The 20,638-nt window shown below is 25.7% G+C and overlaps 1 protein-coding gene across 4 annotated transcripts in view; it reads right to left on the bottom strand.

Moving 5' to 3' along the window:
- Positions 1 to 20,638, bottom strand: part of LOC111625642 (solute carrier family 15 member 1-like) — a 93,882-nt gene that overhangs the window by 40,318 nt on the left and 32,926 nt on the right. For all 4 annotated transcript variants that reach the window (XM_023368855.1, XM_023368854.1, XM_023368856.1 and 1 more), the window contains 5 exons: positions 19,210 to 19,309; positions 14,702 to 14,792; positions 8,437 to 8,517; positions 4,479 to 4,561; positions 64 to 144 (listed from right to left, as the gene is read on the bottom strand). In XM_023368855.1, the coding sequence (XP_023224623.1) occupies positions 64 to 144; positions 4,479 to 4,561; positions 8,437 to 8,517; positions 14,702 to 14,792; positions 19,210 to 19,309 (436 nt within the window). The remainder of the gene's footprint in view (positions 1 to 63; positions 145 to 4,478; positions 4,562 to 8,436; positions 8,518 to 14,701; positions 14,793 to 19,209; positions 19,310 to 20,638) is intronic.

Below are 20,638 nucleotides of genomic sequence, written 5' to 3'. Positions count from 1 at the left end.
TTTATAAAATTTATCAAATATCACAAATAAATTTATCTAACTTTATACAATATATTATCTAACATCATATTTATCTTCAGCGTAATTTAACCAATGATCTTCTTTTCTAACTGCTTTTGATTTTATTTTCCTTCCTAAAGCATGCTGAAAGTAAAAATATGATATAATTAAGAACAAAATTTCAATAAAATTCAATTCAGTAAATTATATTTAAGACTTAAAAAAAAAAATTAAATTTTAAATGTGATTATTTTGAAATGTATTTGAAAATAGAGAGACTCTCCCAAACAAATAGCTCTTTATGTTCATTGCAGCATTTCAGTAATTTTGTTTTCCTCCAGAGTGGCTGGTAATTGTGATCAAGCACTTTCTTTGCTAACTCTGTAACTGGCCTGCCATTTTTGATGTCTTCTTGATGTTCGAGAATAAATGAGCATCGAACATCAAGAAGACATCTCGAACATCGAACATCAAGAGCATCAAAAATGGCAGGACAGTTACAGTGTTAGCAAAGAAAGTGCTTGATCACAATTACCAGCTGCTCTGGAGCAAAACAAAATTACTGAAATGCTGCTAGGAACATAAAAAGCTATTTTTGTTTGGGAGAATCTCTACATTTCTGCCACTGAAAAACATATTTGTAAAATAAAACAATAATTTGTTTTTATTTTACAAATATGTTTTTCATTTTAACATTAAATAGATACTGTACACAAAAAACATTATTCTCAGCTTACAACTATTTTTTTTAAGTATCTTATTATTTATATAATATCAACTGCACATCGGGTTGTATACAATACAATAAATCTGACTTACGGAACCTGTAACCGAAAACGTTTGGTTGTTGAAAGAAAAAGTGATACGCATCGGTTACAGGTTCCGTAAGTCAGATTTATTGTATCTTATTATTTAGTTCAAAGTTTACAATAATAATAATAATTAATATGAAATTATTCACAAACGTAAAATATACGAGAATTTACAAGATGAACAACTTCTATTTAGGTAGACTCTGCTTATTATAATAATAAATATTACTATTGGTTGTTTAACATTATCAGAATTAGCATGTTCCAAAGTGTAAGTTAAAATATATTTATAAAGCTTATTATAATCACAGTTTTATTTATTGTTATCAACATTTTCATGCAAATAGACATTTTGAAGCTCTCTTTTAACAGTTACACCTGAACATGTGTAATCATTAACTTATAACAATAACTGAATATCAGTCTTGATTAGATTTCCAATTAGTAGGTTTATATATGATTATTTTTATTTTAGGTCTTATATTTTGTTTTCTGTTGGGGGGATTAGTTTGTATTTTAAACATCAAAATAATTGCTTTAATCATTATTTACTCAGGGTATAGTTGTTTAAATTGCTGGCATATATTATTTTAATTATATGCTAGTTGTTATTAAAGGCAGTGGCAGGCAAACAGAACTGGATGAATTATGTATTAATTAATAATAATTAAATTAATAAATCTTCAAGTTATACAATTTTTAGTTGTTTTAACACGTCCTTTTAATATAAGAACTAATAAAACCAGGATTTCCAATAACTAATATAAGTTTATTTACCTATCCTGCTTAAGTTGGTTATTGTTATCTGTGAATCTCAATGTGATTACAATAAGTAAATTCTATTGTATATGACTCATTATTCATTTTAAATTAATTAGATTGTATCCAGATTTCTGAATTTTATACAAAACTCAGTAATAATAAAACATAATAAAAATTTATTAAATAACAAATATAGAACATTTTAGAATTAATGACATTTTTGTTTTTTAACACACATAAATTTGCTTATTGTTGTTGCTTGTTTAAAATAATGTTCTTTGTATTATTCAAATAAAAATTAATTTTGCTATGTCTATTACAATTAACAGATACAATCCAGAATATAGCTTTATTTTATGAATTTTATTTTAGGAATTTTTAAGCAAATATCTTAAGAAATTTGACAAGAGAAAAAAAGATTACATTAATAGCAAAACTTTAATATTTTTGATAATCTAAATGATGGTTTATATGAATATGTGCTGATGAGTACAGATTTTAACAATGATATCTTATGCATGAATATCAAGTAATAAATTTCATTAGATTCACATGAAAAATTTATATTGTTTATTTCTTCAAAACTAATTAAACTTAATCCATTTAATCCTTGATACTGGTCTAAGAATTTGATATAAATTACAATATTGTATTTAATGTGTTCACCATTTGTTACTTTAAGTTAAATTATTTTATAAATTAAATATATTTCTACAGTTAATGATCTTGGAGTTATTTTTGATGAACTAACATTTAGTTGTCATGTTGAAAAAATAATTAAAAGTTTAGCTATCCAAAGAGAGGTCATATGGCATAATTGTAACTCAACTTTCTGTCTTAAGAGCCCTTTTTTTCCACTAATCTTTAAAGTATTGTTTATCTGTTTGGTCTGCAGCTGTACCCTTCTAATAAAACATATTATTGAATGAGTTAAACAAGGTTTATCTTGTAATTAATAAGTTGGGAAATTATCTTTCTCTAATTCTGGTAATGTCACTAGGGCAAGGTTTGGTTTTCTTAATCTTCAAAGAATTAAAAAATAAAATTCTATTGAAATAAATGAATTTTTAATGGATTTTTTCCTTCTCACAATATATCTTTATGCTGTCCAAATAGATATCAGTACTAAAAACATTTTATATTTTTTAGACCTAATCTTAGATTATTTGTATTATGTAATGCTTTCTTTTAAAGAGCTATTTTCAATGCAATCAATTTAGATCATTCTTTTATTCAGTAATTTTAAAACTTCTAAAACTATTTGCAAAAGAAATTTGTAGTTATTATTTTAATTGCTGTATACTGTACTTTTATTTTTAATTGTATTATTTCTTTTAGTTCTGTTTATTTTTTGTTTTATTGCAACTAGAGTGATTATTTCTGGGAGTGTAGTAATCTCACACACCTATACAGTGCTTCTTTATTGTATTAATGCATTATTTCATAATGCTAATGAATTTATAAGTATTTTACATAATGTAATTTTATTTGAAAAAATTAAAATTCTTGTTTCTTAAACAGAACATGAGTATTACACTAAATATATTGAGGATATTACAAATGCATTGTATATTTGATAATTATTATATAGGAAAAACAAGCAGATGGTAGAACATTTAACAAAAATATGCATACATTTTGTGTAAAAAGAAATAAAAATAAAACAAATTTAACAGGCTATTGAATTAATAACAAGTTGAAAATAAATATTAATTAAAGTAATATATTAAAATGAAAAAGAATAACAAAATAATTAAAAAAAAGTTTGAAAAATTTAGCTGATGCTGATAATAATAATCATTTGCTGAAAATCTAGAAAAAATGTATAATTTAAAAATCCATTAGTAAAATTATTAAAAATATTTTGAACTAACAAAAAACTGTTTGGATATTTCTGTTTTGACAAAGAGAAGTAGTATCACCAAATGAACCAAATGAAAATATAACTATATTTAATGATTCTGATATCATAAACTTCATGCAATTAATAAAGATGAATAGAATTTAATAATTTAATTTGTAGATTAACATATACTTTTGATATTTCATTTCTTGAAATTAACTGTGGAGTTTTCAATTACACTTTTTTTCTTTGTTTCACAATATAAATTTAGTATTTAGAAAATTTATTATAAATCTCAATGGCATTTATCTCAGATAATATGATTAGTTTATAAAAATAATTTTGCATAAATCTTATTTAGTTTATAAATTGTTTTAATTAAATTAAAAATTTATAAATAAGAGCATCTCATCTTTTACAAAGAAATTTAAGCTTTCTTGATTTTATTGGGCAGTCCAATTTTTGAAAATTGTAGACTATAAATTCCCACTGGCATCCATCAATCTATCTGTCCTGCTTTAATCTTGTGAATGAAGTTAGATAGATAAAAATCAAACCAAATAAATAAATAAAAAAAGCTTAGGGGCAGGAGGCCCTGAATAATTGTATAAAAACTTCCAGTTTGGACTGGAAATCATGTTATTTCAATTGAAAAGTTTTCTCCTAAATGGAGTTAGATAGATGATTGGCATGATTTTATTGTTAAGAGGAAAAGTATGGTGTACAGGGGCATGACACTATGAAAATTGTGAGCATTGTGATGAAAAATTGCACCCTGGCATTGTGATGATGTCACAATAAATAATTGCTCATTCTATTTGATTTCTTAAAATAAATTTAATTTTTTACTTTTTAATTTAAGTATTTTTATCAATTTTAAGTGTTATGATTAAAAACATTAGTTAAATAATTTATATTTTGAAATTAAAGATTCAAAAATCATAAAATATATCCTCCATAGTTTTATTAAATAAATGCAATGTTAAAATTTTTAACAAAAAAATACCAATATTACTGTAAAACAGAAAACATAATAAATTTGAATTTTCACTATTACTTACGCAAATAGCAGAAACAACTTGAACAACAATATTTCCAGTTGGCGCAATAATTTTATATAAAGGACGACCCAAAACAAAAATAACTGTAAGAGGAAGAAATTCCAAATTTTATATGCAATTTCTTTTTAATAAATTATATATTATCATAAATACAAGGTCTGTTCAAAAAGTATCGGACCTTTGGTCGGCAAAAATAAATTTATTGACTTTGAGGTACAAAACCCTAATCCCCTTCAAAGTAATCTCCTTGGTAATGTATACACTTCTCCCAGCGTTCCTGCCATTGCTGGAAACACTGCTGGAACGCATCTTTTGGAATGGTTATAAGCTGGTCCATCGCATTTCGTATGATGTCTTCTCTCAACTAAATTTGGGTTCCTTTTAGCGGCATTTACAGCTTGAGAAATAGCCAAAGGTCACACGGAGCCATGTGGAGAGAGTACGGAGCGTGACGAACCACAGGAGTATTGTGTTTGGCGACGAAAGCCCGAATCAGATGCGCAGAATGGGCGGATGCGTTATCACGATGGAGCTGCCAAGTTTTGATCGACCACAGATCCCATCGTTTGCATCGCACTGTATCGGAAAGACGACGAAGGACCTCCTGGTAGTACTCCTTTGGGATGGTTTGGCCTTGTGGTGCGTACTCACGACACACCACCCCACGAGAGTCGAAAAAACTGTCAACATGACCTTTGATATTGCTGCGGACCTGCCGCGCTTTTTTTGGCCTCGAGGATCGTCCCCGAAAGCCTGCTGAATCTTGCGAATGGTTTACACTCGGGTATCGCCAAGGTTTTTGGCAAAATTTGATGTAATATCGCTGCTCACGTTGTTCAGTCATTTTCCAGCTTAGTGAAATCCGACGAGAGCGCACTACATGACCTCACTCATACGCCGATTGCCAACGACTGACGCTTTCTGCAGGCGGGAAAAAATTCAGGGCTGTGCATGACTGTCCCCTCCACAACTCCACCGAAGGAGGCCTCTCTCGCATCATTGGTTTACGCGGAAAAAAATAAGGTCCGATACTTTTTGAACAGACCTTGTATTTTAAAATTTTAATTCATTATAATTTTACATATATACTTATAATTTATTAAAATAATTATTATGTCATTTATTGAAGATTAATTGATTAATGGTCCTATAATTAACAGACATTTTGATATTTTAGTGATGTACTGAGATCACTCATTCTGTAAACAGAAAATATCATGTATTTATGACTGATAAAGAATGAATTAATTTTTTTAACAAAAAAAACTGTAGTTTTGTAATGAATTCATTTTGAAATGTTTGCTACAAAGCAAACATTTTCAGACATAACTTTTTAGTTACATCATAAAAATTCACAAAGAACTTCTATCAATCTAAATTTCAATTTTCCTCTAGATAAATCACTAGAATTTACAGAAAATATTCCAATAACATTTCTATAGATTGGTTAATATCAATTTAAGTTAACAAAAATTTTTGTTTAACTAGGTATATGGTAGATAGACTTATAAATTTAAATATTATTTTATTTTTTTACCTCTGAATTACACAAAAATAATAAAATTATTCAAAGTTATTTTAAAAATAATTTTCTACATATTCTTAATGGCATTATATTCGCATGTTAAAATGTAAACAAACAAAACTTTTTATAAAACTCCACTAAGTATTTTAAAATTTTATATTCATTTATAAAATATATAGCTTTTTCAATAATAAAATAAAATATTTTGACTATATAATGCAGCATGAAATTTTTTAAATCATCTTAAATATAATTATTAATAACTGGTTTATATATTTTAATTAAAATTTAGCTAACAAAAATTGATATAAAACTTAATGAAATGTATTTCAAAAATATATTGTTAGTTTATCAATGATATTTAAAATTTTTTTTAATTTAAAACAAACAACTTAATTTTTAAAAACAACTGATTGACATTTAATAAAGAAAGACTGTCATTTATAATATCTTTCTTCCTGACATTTTGTATTAATATATTTTCTAATCTATAGCTGGATAAATATTGGTTTTAAATATATTGCTGAAACAATCTGAAAATCTATCAGATTACTCTTGAAATTTTTCAAACTCCAATGGGCAATCAATTCTGTATAACAATGTATGTTACATTTAAAAATCCAAAACACTAAAATTGATTAAAAATATAAATATAGACTATCCAAACTATCTTCACTCATCCTTTCTCTATAGCAGGAACTCTAAACTAGATATGTTCCTTGAGAAGAATAAAAATATAATTATTTTAACTATCATCATCATATTATGTAACGGTTTTAACTGTTACATAATATGATGATGATAATATAAACTTTTTGCAAGAGTTAAAAGATGCAAGTTTTTAGTTAATTATTAAATTCCAGTGTTATGTATTTGTTTAAATTTTTACTTAAACTTTCAAGAACAGTTAAATAAATAATTTTTAATTTNTATACTTATAATTTATTAAAATAATTATTATGTCATTTATTGAAGATTAATTGATTAATGGTCCTATAATTAACAGACATTTTGATATTTTAGTGATGTACTGAGATCACTCATTCTGTAAACAGAAAATATCATGTATTTATGACTGATAAAGAATGAATTAATTTTTTTAACAAAAAAAACTGTAGTTTTGTAATGAATTCATTTTGAAATGTTTGCTACAAAGCAAACATTTTCAGACATAACTTTTTAGTTACATCATAAAAATTCACAAAGAACTTCTATCAATCTAAATTTCAATTTTCCTCTAGATAAATCACTAGAATTTACAGAAAATATTCCAATAACATTTCTATAGATTGGTTAATATCAATTTAAGTTAACAAAAATTTTTGTTTAACTAGGTATATGGTAGATAGACTTATAAATTTAAATATTATTTTATTTTTTTACCTCTGAATTACACAAAAATAATAAAATTATTCAAAGTTATTTTAAAAATAATTTTCTACATATTCTTAATGGCATTATATTCGCATGTTAAAATGTAAACAAACAAAACTTTTTATAAAACTCCACTAAGTATTTTAAAATTTTATATTCATTTATAAAATATATAGCTTTTTCAATAATAAAATAAAATATTTTGACTATATAATGCAGCATGAAATTTTTTAAATCATCTTAAATATAATTATTAATAACTGGTTTATATATTTTAATTAAAATTTAGCTAACAAAAATTGATATAAAACTTAATGAAATGTATTTCAAAAATATATTGTTAGTTTATCAATGATATTTAAAATTTTTTTTAATTTAAAACAAACAACTTAATTTTTAAAAACAACTGATTGACATTTAATAAAGAAAGACTGTCATTTATGATATCTTTCTTCCTGACATTTTGTATTAATATATTTTCTAATCTATAGCTGGATAAATATTGGTTTTAAATATATTGCTGAAACAATCTGAAAATCTATCAGATTAGTCTTGAAATTTTTCAAACTCCAATGGGCAATCAATTCTGTATAACAATGTATGTTACATTTAAAAATCCAAAACACTAAAATTGATTAAAAATATAAATATAGACTATCCAAACTATCTTCACTCATCCTTTCTCTATAGCAGGAACTCTAAACTAGATATGTTCCTTGAGAAGAATAAAAATATAATTATTTTAACTATCATCATCATATTATGTAACGGTTTTAACTGTTACATAATATGATGATGATAATATAAACTTTTTGCAAGAGTTAAAAGATGCAAGTTTTTAGTTAATTATTAAATTCCAGTGTTATGTATTTGTTTAAATTTTTACTTAAACTTTCAAGAACAGTTAAATAAATAATTTTTAATTTCAAGTTGAAATGCAATCAAACTTTTCAGTAATAATAATAAAAAAAATTATTAGTTTATTTTCTATTAACTATTTAATTTATGTACAGTTATCAATAAATACTTATTGAATAAATCTTTTCTTAAAAATCTTACTTAATGAAACAATCATAAGAATTGCAGGGACTCCAAATGCTAAAGCAAAGCAACTGTTATCTCCAAAACATTTTACATCCTCTGAAAATTCATTAAATAATTTATTAACATTCTAAATTTTAAAACTTTTAATTAAAATATAAATTTTATTAGACTAAGAGAACCAATTAATTATTAAGTTTATAAAAATAATTTATAGTTTATTACCAATAATTTCAATAGATTCAATAATTTCTTCTTATATATTTATTTATTTTAATTACATATTGAAAATAGCCACCCCAAACCAACAAAATAGCCCAAACAAAACATTTTAAAGATATAAACAATTCAAATAAGATAAAACAATAATTATGAATTATATAGTATATTTTACAAAATCTTTTGTATCATGAATAATAAGGTAAACCATGTGCTCTGTATTAATCAAAAACTATTAGCTACATTATAAGAAAATTATCTATGAGTTATATTTGAGCAATAAAAAGAAAATCATAAGTTACAGGCATTTCTAACAGGTACAGTACACTAAGGTACCACTAATCAGATAAAATATGACCATTAACATATTTTGAAAAGTAATCAAAATATTTAATTATTTCATTACGAATGGGGAAACTTAATCTTACCTTGGCAATGTTTGATGCTAGTGTACAGTAAAAGGCAAAATTTATTTAACAACAAATAAATTGTAGTGCTTCGAAGCTATTTATATATTTTATATTTTTTTCCTCTTTTTATTTTTATTTTGTTTGAATCTATCAGAAAAAAGGAGGGTTTCGCGTAAGGAAGGAAGGTCAGGAGAAGGATAATCAGAGTAAGAATATTATTGTAACATGATTAAACTTTGTATTGTTCCATTAGTCGTGTATTTGTTCCCAATAAACTTTTGTTTATAAAACAATGCTGTGATGCTGACTATTCATAGTTTTAACTTCTTCTTTTGTTCAACCCCACAGACCACATGCTACAGGAGGTTTTTACAAAATATTATAGGGAAAAAATAAATACAATTAAAAAAAAAACAAATAAATATATCTATAGTTCCTGAGAAATTTTGTTAGTGAGTGATAGAGCAGCCATAAACCAAATAAGTAAAAAGTAATCAATTGAAAATTAGCTCAAAAATTGTTTGTGGAAGAAATGTTGCAACAAAAATACAACAAGCTATCACAATGAATTGCAAGACTCAAAAGTGAATTTCATTGGTGAAGTAGACAGGAATTGAAAATGCAATATCTTAACGTTTTTCAGATATCATATTTTTTTCTAATGTTAACTCTAAGAATCTGTACCATTCACAGCCAAATGTCAAATGGTAATCTGGCAACAAATCAAATTTTGCAAAAAATGGAACAAATATTTAAACTTGGCACCCTCAAAAACCACTTAAAACATATTTTATGCTCATTGGTAATCTCGAATTATGTAATTTTCCTAATCAAATGTACCATATTGCTGGTCCAATAGGAAGAAGGGACTATCGCTGAAGGGGATTGAAGTAATTCAATCAAAAGTAGTCGTTGACTTCCTCCCAGAAGAGAGAATGGTCAACGATCATTAATTAATACTGGTTTACTATTAATATTTGAAAACTGATCCATGTTGGATAGGCTGTGATGGCCTCTCATGTGATTGAAGTTGCTAACCTTAACATCTGAAGGACTTCATATAACTTGTTTAAATAAAAAAATCTTGCAAAAATGTGAAAATAATTACTTTTGTGTGATAACAAAACCTCTTCTCTAAGTATTCATTATCAAAATCTGTTTGATTGATTTTGATTAAACTTTGTCATTTTCCATTAATTGAGATGAGGAATCCAAAAATATAATTAAAAAAATGGAGGTCCATAACTTTGTTTTTGAGATATAAGGTTGTAGAATTGTCTTCTATGGGTTTTTAGAATGAGTTCATTCTCAAAATTTAATGCACTAATTTTGATAAAACTTTACCATTTTCCATTAATTGTGATGGGAAATCCAATAATGAAATGAGGGTCTATTTAAATGTAAAAAATAATTTGTTTTTGTGTTTGTTTGTTTTGATAGCAAACAAACAAACAAACACCTTCATTTATATACATAGTTTACTAAATTTGTAATATAAATATATACATGTAAGTTCCATTCCATTATTGTTTTATCTTATAAATAATTATTTTTTCAATGTTTCATTACTGTGTTTTATTGCTTTATTTTTTGTGTATAATTAAAAAAAAAATAAATTTTTTTGATGTACAGCACGATTCCAAACAATATAATAATAAAACTTACTTAATGTATTATTATTATTTATTTGATTTATAATTAATAATAATTCAACAAAAAAAAAAAAAATCTGTCATTGAATAAAAATATTGCTGTAGCAAATAGGATTTATTTTGTATGTGTGTTATAATAATACAGATACAAAACAAATGAGTTATTATTTTCGTTATAGTTTATAATACCATATACAAAATCTAAGATATTTTCATATATTAGAAAATTTTATTTATGTCTTTAATATTTGTTTATTTGTAAATAAAAGTTATATAAACTTATATATATATACTTGTGAACAGTTATTATCAAATTGGTTTATAGTGTGCAAAGAGCAGTTAAATAGTTACCAGTGGAGTGTTTTTATTGTGTACAATTAATAAAAAAGACAGTTCATGGACTATCATAGAAAAATACATACACAAGACATAAATAAAAATAATTTAGTGCGCTCAAGATAAAAGTGCTAAAGGGATGTATAAATAAAACTGTGTACTCAAATGTACTGAAGAGGGACCTTTTTTAGAAAAGGACCGAAATGCATCTATAGTAATAGAATAAAGTGAAATCATTGGCTAAAGCTGTGTGATAGTCTACCGCCAATATTAAAATTTACATTTTAAGTGCGGATTTACAAAGACTTTACAATATATATATAACAGCAGTCATAAGAAATTTAATTAAAATTTAATTAAGTTATATAAACTGTTGCAAAATCTTCTTTTTAGATTTCATAATTTACAAGAAAATGACTAAATATTAATTAATAGTGATGAGTCTTATAATCATTACTGTGATGATATGGATATAATTTTCAAAATGTTTATGTAATAATTGATTAATGCTTTGATTGTTAGAAGATAAAATGATAGTTATAGAATGAGACCAAGCCATTTGCAAATTTAAAAAGAGAACTGTGTTAATCCAAAACACAGTCCTTATTCTTGTTTCAAATTTACAGATAAAACCTTTTAAGAAATAATAATATTTACTTTTACTTTCTGTGGCAAATACTGTTGAGAAGGTAAAAAAGGAAGATAATTATTATTATTGTTGTTGTTGCTACTATTATTATTATCATTGTTACTGTTGTAATCTAAATAATTTTAGTGTTTTTTTTTTAATTCTGCTATTTGTGTTGTGGATATTTCCCCACAGATGGTGCTCTGGTTCCATATATAAAAATAGAACCCTCTTTGTGTCAGACCCCTTTTTTTCCTGTGTGTGTAAAAGAAGACATATGCAAAATAAAAGCTCTATAGTAAAGTAATAAAATCTAGTTCTTTGTCCCTGAAACATAAAAAAACTTGAACAAATACATCAGTACAGCTAATGCTTTCTTACAAAATTTACATTTACCTTCAGTTTAATTTTTGTTTTGAATAATAACTTCGATCTTGTTTTGCATGTCTAAAATCATGGTAAAAAACAGAATTATAAATAGTAACTTTCTTTTATAATAATGTTTGGAAGAAAGCATTTGAAGTTTTCTTCACATATCATCAGAGAGAAAAATAGCAATAGCATTTCATGACACATCAAATATGCTGTGATAATGCTATAATAACAAATAATTATTATAACATATTTGATGTGTCATGAAATTTGTTTATGTACACAAACACAGTTTTGACAAATTTATAAATGAGCATATTTTTTATGTAATTAACATTATTCTACACATTTTGTAATTTGAACATTTTTCCTGTTTTTAATAATTAAAATATTTATTATAGAACATGATAATTTTTGAGAGTCAAGCAAATCTAAATCAGGATCATTAATTAAAATAACACAGGTCTGCAAGTAAAAACCTGCATAGGATTTTTATACATTTTCTTATAGATTTCAACTTGGTAAAAACAAAAAAAATACCAAAAAAATTCCATCTCATCAATTTTTTTAGTTACAATCAAGTTGTTTGTATTTAGCATAAAATTCCTAGTTAACTTAAAATTTAGTATTCTTTTTTTCTTTTTTTTTTAAATGGCCTTAAAATGAAGATTTCTCACATTAATTCTCTCAATTATAGCTGGACTTGGTAATAAATAAATAAATAATGTTAATGATTGAAGAGAGTAGTGGTAGGGAGAGGTGAGTTAAGTAGTTTTAACGTTAGGAGGAAGGTCACATGATCGTTAAAAACAGGTTAAAAGATGATAGTGCGGTTGAGCATGTTTTGACATATTATCTGGGATACTAGGAATAAATATAAACAACCTGTTGTTGGATTAGATCATGTTTCAACAAGATAAATAAGTTCAGTATCTCGCTGACCATCTAATGCCACACTCAGTTTATATCCAGCATTCAAACACTACTGTGGTTGTATTTTTATTCCTGGAATATGGCTCACAGAGGTTGTGTAATTTCTCCCGACAGCTTCTGTTATGTTTGTGGTGAATACACAGTGAAAAGTCAACATCCCCTTTATCTGATCCCCTCTTTTTGGAAACAATGGGAGAAAAGGAAAAAGAAGCATGGGATTCTTTCAAGAATGTAGTGCATAAGTTTTTGGGGATACTAAGAACCCTGACTACAAAACCATTGTATAACGCATGCTGGTAGCATATGAAACTCAAGGATGCAAGATGAGCTTAAAAGTTCATTTCTTACACTCCCATATTGATTATTTTCCCGAAAACTTGGGAGCCTACAGTGAAGAACAGGGTGAAAGATTTCACCAGGATGTCTATGATATCGAGAGACATTACCAAGAAAAATGGGATGTCAATATGTTAACTGACTACTGTTGGATGCTCAATCGAGAAACCAGAGAAGGAAATCAGAAATGAGTTCGGAGAAGCATCAAAGAGAAGAAGAAAAGGAGTCATAAGAAAAAAGAGTAGACCTAAAATTGTGTATAAATATCAGAAACAATTTTTTGATTAGTTGTAAGAAAATATAATATATTTAGTTCATTGTAATAAATAAAAGTTTTTATCAAATATTTGTTTTTATTTTGCAAAAAATCTATACGTGATGGGATGTTATGGAAGTCATTTTTAGAATCTCTGATCTTTAAAACATATAATTCAGCAAAAATATCCCATGCAGATGGAAAAAAAATTTTTTGCAGACCTTTGTAATCATTATTAGTTTGAACATTACCCAATTCATATAAAGACATAGAAATGCATTTTGCAATTTCAGAATAATAATTTTTTTTAAAAGTTATTGAACTTCAAAAGGATTTATGAACACACTATCTAAATAAATCAAGTTTGGCACTAAAAAATTTCATTTTCAGAAGTATTTACATTATTATTAAATATAATTTTGAGATCTTAAATTAAATAGTTATCATCACTTCATTAAATGAAATTATATTTTAAATATTAACAAAAAAGTTAATTTGAATATTAAAAAGAAATTGAAACTCCAAAAACTTCATCAGAAGTAAAGATCACTGTTAAAATTACTAGATAATTCCTCTTTAATGAGGTTAACTTTGAGCCCTTTTTTTTATATTATATGTTAAAAATCAAATATTTCATAAAAAATAGAAAAATAAAATATTAATTATAACCTTATTATACATAATTACTGTTGTAAATCCTAATTCCAAAGAATTTTCATAAAAACTCATTTTAACAATAAATTATGATTAATTTTTTAACTTGCTTCAAATAAAATGCTTCAAATAAAACATTCAAAATTAAACCTTAAAAACATTAAAATCATAATTTTTAATGCAATTTTTAATGTTTTAATAAATAATTGCTTTATTTTAAGAAAAAATTATAATTAAATCATTTCCATATAAAATAATTAAACATGATTATCATTTTTATCTATTTTAAATGGAAATTAATCAATTTTCAAGAAATCAATCTCTTGATTTCTTGAAAAGCTATTGAATATTTTAATTTGTAGCCAAAATCATATTAATCAATACATAATATATCACATTTTTAAATATAATAATTCTATAACAGCAGCAAATTTTAAAAGAATGTTAGAAAAAATTTGTTAACATAAGAAATAAAAAGAAATCTAACCTCTTAAGTATGGGGTAAGAATAGTTGAAATCATACTACCACAATTAATTGACAAGTAGAAAAAAGAAAAAAACTTCTGTAACTCTTTTTCCTAAAAGTTTGCAAAAAAATTAAATATTTTATTGATAAACTATTACATTTTTTATTTGATATAAAAATAATTGTAAAGTAATGATATTAAAACAAAAATAGAAGTTAAAATCATAATGATAAAAGATTTTCAATATAAAATAATATATCATACTTGCAAACTTTTACTTACAGTAATTATGCAAATATTTAAATTAATATTTTAATAAATAATAATTCTTAATAATATAGAACATTTTCCAATAAATAGATTTTAAAATCTACATTATTTTATAAGCATTTTAAGATATTATTCTTTCTTAAAAACTGTTTTAGTAACAAAAAGTTTTCATTATTAAAACAGTTTTTAAGAAAGAATTTTTTTGATTGTATTAATAAATATAAAATAAATCATTAATTTTTTATTAAAGTAAATTATTTTTTAAAATGTTCTTTAATAATTCTGAATCATCTATTTTCAGAAGTATAAGAATAAATATACTTCTGAAAGAATAAAAATAAAGTATAAATAATAATTAACAGAAAATTAAAATCTCAGAATTTTAACATTTACAATATTAAAATTTATATACATTTTACAAATAATGAATAAATTTCCAATTTTTTTATGTTTTATAAATTAATAACTCTGCTTTATTGGTACACTAATAAAACAGAGTTTCAGTTTACATAATTATATAACATTAATATATTGAATTTACTAATTGTAGCTGTATTATTCATTCAGTGAATGATTGTCTCTTTAATCCGAAATAATTCCTTCGGTAGACTATCTTACAGCAAATCAGGATAAGAAACTCCTTTATTGTATTTTCACATATGCATTTCGGGTTAGTTTTATTTTTCTAGTCCCTCTTTAGTGCTACAGGAAGTACACATTACAAACATTGAGTTGACAAATATAATAACATGAGTAGAAATGTCAAGTAACACAAGGAAAAACATTTTACAATACCTTTAAGAACTTCCACTTTTTTTCCCGAGCTAAATTGTTATACTCATACGGTACTTCTATTTACAATGTTAAAATATCTTTGTGGGCGTAAACCGTATTGCAATGAAACAATGTCACTATAAATAATAATACAATCATAAAACTCAGTAACAAATAAGTAATATAAAAACTTTTAAAAAGTTTTTTACAAAAATATACATACAGGTTTTTCTGTTATATTCTTTGAAAATATTCCATTAAACAATAGTTATGTGTTGTATAAATCCTTAAATAGTAATTTACACACAATAACTTTTACACACATTCGGTGCCTAGGTTTTACAAAACTATTTACTGGTTTATTGTCATGCCCTCTGTAATGTCGTACCATAGTTATTCAATTTGCATGCCATTAGAGATATTTATTAAATTATTGTCATTATGTTTTATAATTTCAATATGTTCTTTAAATTTTCTTTTATACATATTTTTCTCTACGTGCAGGATTTTAATATTATTTCTATCAATATTACAGTTACTATTTTTGATATGGTTATACCAAGGAGAGTTGTTATACTTTAATCTAATGGCTGCCTCATGTTCTTTGATCTATAATTCTAAAGCTCATCCTGTTCCCGAGCTAAATTATTACACTCATATGAGTGTAACAATTTAGCTCGGGAACAGGACGAGCTAAATTGAGCTAAATCCACTTTTTTTCCCGAGCTAAATTGTTACACTCATATGAGTGTAACAATTTAGCTCGGGAAAAAAGTGGACAAAGTTCTTAAAGGTATTCAAAAAAAAAGTGTTTCTTTGTGTTACTTGACATTTCTACTCATGTTATTATATTTGTCAACTCAATGTTTGTAATGTGTACTTCCTGTAGCACTGAAGAGGGACTAGTGTGGTCATATGCACGTGGTGAGGTTTATTTTTACAAAGATGCATATATTAAAACAATAAAACGTGCTTTTATTTTGCCCATATATTTTACACTTTACAGGATCTTCTGGATTCCGACACGCCTAATTCCCTTTTCTCTCAAAACAAAACCTTTTCAGATCCACAGTCAGAACAAAATTATCGCGATACAAAGAAAATACTTATCAATAACTTAAATCTACTTATTCTAATAAGGGAAAGAGAGAAAAGGATAGATAATAGGATAGATAGAAATATAGTTTCAAGCAAGAATGGGTACCCAAGTTGGCGATCGAAGTGGCGGTGGTCGGATGATGCCATCCTGGATTGTGGGGGCCGATTGTAGGTGAAAGCTAATCAATATTTCACTTGGCTTTTCAGTCTTCAGGTGTCCTTAATCACGATACTTCTTTCCTCTTTGGGTCTCGGACCTTCTTTTCTTTCGAACCTTTCGTTACCTTCTCCAGTCGATGCAAAAATGACCTGGAGACCTCTCTGACGTGTCTTCCCTCTTCCAGGTCCCAAGCAAAAAGTGACCCTCTCATCTCTCCCTCTTGCTCTCTGGGCTATTCCTTTCCTTTGTCCTCTAACCAGGTCACCCACCACCCACACTTGGAAGAAAGTTCCAGGAAGCATATACAAAAAAATAAAGAACAAAGAAGGAAGGAAAAATAGAAAAACATATATAAAACATATATGAAAAAATAACAAATACATTGGTGTACCACCACACTAGAAAAATAAAACTAGCCTGAAATGCACATGTGAAAATACAATAAAGGAGTTTCTTAACCTGACTTGCTGTAAGATAGTCTACCGAAGGAATTATTTCAGATTAAAGAGATAACCATTCACTGAACATTAATATAGTTATAGTAATTCGATGTAAGATGCCTAATTTTTGTTATTTTCAAACAGTTACGTCAGATACTGTCATGTGTTTATATGATGGATCATTGGGCCAATATTGAGTGCGGAAAGCTAAAGTTTGCTACCATTACCACATTTTCTACATCTGAGAAGAATAAAAGCAAGATAAGAATGAAGTTTCCTGTTGTGAAATATTTTCAGAGTAATTTTAAAACTAAAAGTTAAAATATAATTTATTAAAAATTGCGAAAAACAACTAATGTGTGATGTAGTTAAGGTTCTAAAGTTTCCATTGTCAGCTACCACCGATCCCGATCTGATATCCTAGAACACATGAATCCATTAGGCATCTTACCCCGACAAATGGGAAAGATGCCACATTTTTCTTGGAATAACATGCCTATTTTTAATAAATTTTTGTTTACTCGCTTTATTGCAAGATATGCAAAGATACTATATAAGGACTTCTCAAAAAGGTCCCTGGACCAAAGAAAGAAAGCTTTCAGCTAGCTATAGAGCACATTAGAAAAGGCAGGAACTTAACAATACTTATACTGTGCTGTTACACTTACTATAAAGTATTTTATACTAAATATTCAATAAATTTAATTTGGTTAAGATATTCAAAAATTAATTTTATGCAATTATATTTGTTTTCTTATCACAATCCTTTAGGCATCTCACCTGGATACTTGGGGTGAGATGCCTAAAATGCCAGACAGTGAAAAAGTGTTCATTGCAAATACAATACATAATTACTTTTGATTTTCATTTGAAAACATACTCAAGAATATGATATCTTCATTAGAAACCCCCAAAACCTAAATTATCGCTATAATTTCCTTCATAAGCAAAATGTTAGGTATGTTCCCCCGATCCACTCTATATTATTTGTTTTTTTAAATGTAAAAAGTAAATGATTCAAAAATATATGTTGGTATCCTTATTTAGTATTGTCTTTCTCAATGAATTCATTTATTAAATGTAATATTTATTTATCTTGAATTAATCTCTCTGAATTAAACTTTAATCACATATTTATCGAATTCATTCACAATTATATTCAGAAATTTTTTTGAGATCTTATCAGAAAAAAAATAATATGCTATTGTTTTAAACCTTTTTCCATGTACTTTATATTTTCATGCAATTATTAAAAAAATTTTTTATTCTAATATTGTATTTTAAGGAAAATCTTCTAATCATATTTTTCTGATACAAAAAACATCTAATTATCTAACATTAGCTAAAACAGTAGTCCTTAGAGTATAGTTATATTGTGTGAGTATTATCTACATTATTATTATTTGTTTACATTATAATGTTGTGTTAAAAGTTATTGCCAATAAATGTAAAAAAGTTATTAAAAAATGAATTAATTTATTTAAATCCTGTCAGAATCTTATGAAGTTATTTGCAAAAAAATAATTAAATATGGTCTGAAGAATTGTTTCCATATATTAATGAAATAATATGTTCTATATAATTTTTATTCTTTTAAAATTCTAATTTTGAATTTCAAAAGAGAAAAAATTTTTTCATATAGAAATAATAGTTATAATTATGATTATATATACTGTATTATGTACACAATTTTCAGTTAATGCTATATTTACAATTAAAAATTAGATTTTTCCTTCAAATTAAATTTAAAAAAATGATAATTATTTTAGACCAACACTATCCTTACTTGATTTGGTGAAAACTGATCACCACCAAATGCTGCAACACATGGTTTAATACCTCCTGTGCCTACAGCAATCAGAGTAAGACCTATCATTGTAAATGGTCTGTAAAAATAATTTATTAATAATTAGGTAAAAATAATTCAAANAATATGAATTCGAATAATAAACAATTATAAATAAATAATATATATATAATACATTTTATAAAATATTATTGAGAATTTAGAAAAGCACAGTCTAAAGTCTAGAATGAAAAAAGTTTAGTTTAGTCTAATTGATTTTCTTCACGCTAGAAATATTGATTGAAATTTAAGATTAATCGAAATGGTTTATTTTAGTATCTAGATTTAATATAAATTTTTAATGTTTCAAATATCCAAAAATTATGCCACCAATAATTTACCAGGAAATATACGTAATATCTCAAAATTTATGGCTTCTCAGATGTAGCTAGAGAGATTGGATTAAACCAGATAGATCGATAAATTAGCATCATTCCCCTTTACTGTGATTTAATAGATAATATTCTAAGTAGCTATCATAAAGAGAGGAAATTCGATGTTAAAGATATTATTATTCTAGAATTGTTTAATTTACGTGAGACGAAATCTAATCATGTCTCAATAGCATTTGTTAAAAAGTTACACACGATTATAAAACTTCAAAGTTTTATAAAATGCTATTTATAAATATTTATAAATCAAGAAAATATTTTTACTATTATATTGTAAATTTATTAGCTATTGTAATGAAGTGAATTCTTAAAAAATAATAAATACTTACTTCGCTGTTGCCGTAACAAAATATTATAGAAATCACAGCAGCCTTAATAAGACGTATTCAATTAATTAAAATGTGAATATTTGATTATCCATGAAAACAAAAGTGGATAAATACCTGTAATCCGTCCATTGCGTACTCTACGTAGTTGTAAGCTTCTTGATGTTGACAGGAACCCGATGAATTTGGTCTGTAGATGGTCAAAAATGAGTGTAGACCGAAGAGCGGAATTAGAACTAAAGTTGCACGAACCGCTTTTCTGAAATATTTTTACATTATAATAAATTATAACTTATTGTACATTGTTTTTATTATAAGTACTGTTTTGTATCTATATTTGTCTAATAAAATGAAATTGAATTGAATATTTTATGTACTTATGTTACATTTATACACTATAGTAGGAGGTGTGTATACAATTCTTACTGTAGTCTCAATGTTTGCAACAACATTAGAAAACATTGAACAGCTATTATAGTTGACTGCATATGCTGTATTTAGGACTAATTGCTGGATGTCACCTGTGCATAATAAACCTCTCTAGTGCCTTAATAGTGTACTTCCAGATACCTGTTTATAAAACTGAAGTTGTTTGTTGTATCATTCTACAAACATAAGTAAAGTTTGGCACAATTGTCATGAATCAACCTC

The sequence above is a fragment of the Centruroides sculpturatus genome, unplaced genomic scaffold (assembly GCF_000671375.1).
Source record: "Centruroides sculpturatus isolate CEXI.00-Female unplaced genomic scaffold, Cexi_2.0 scaffold464, whole genome shotgun sequence".
NCBI classification, from domain to species: Eukaryota; Metazoa; Arthropoda; class Arachnida; order Scorpiones; family Buthidae; genus Centruroides; species Centruroides sculpturatus.
Note: the sequence above shows the minus strand (reverse complement) of the source record. Positions and strands in the feature narration are given on the sequence as shown.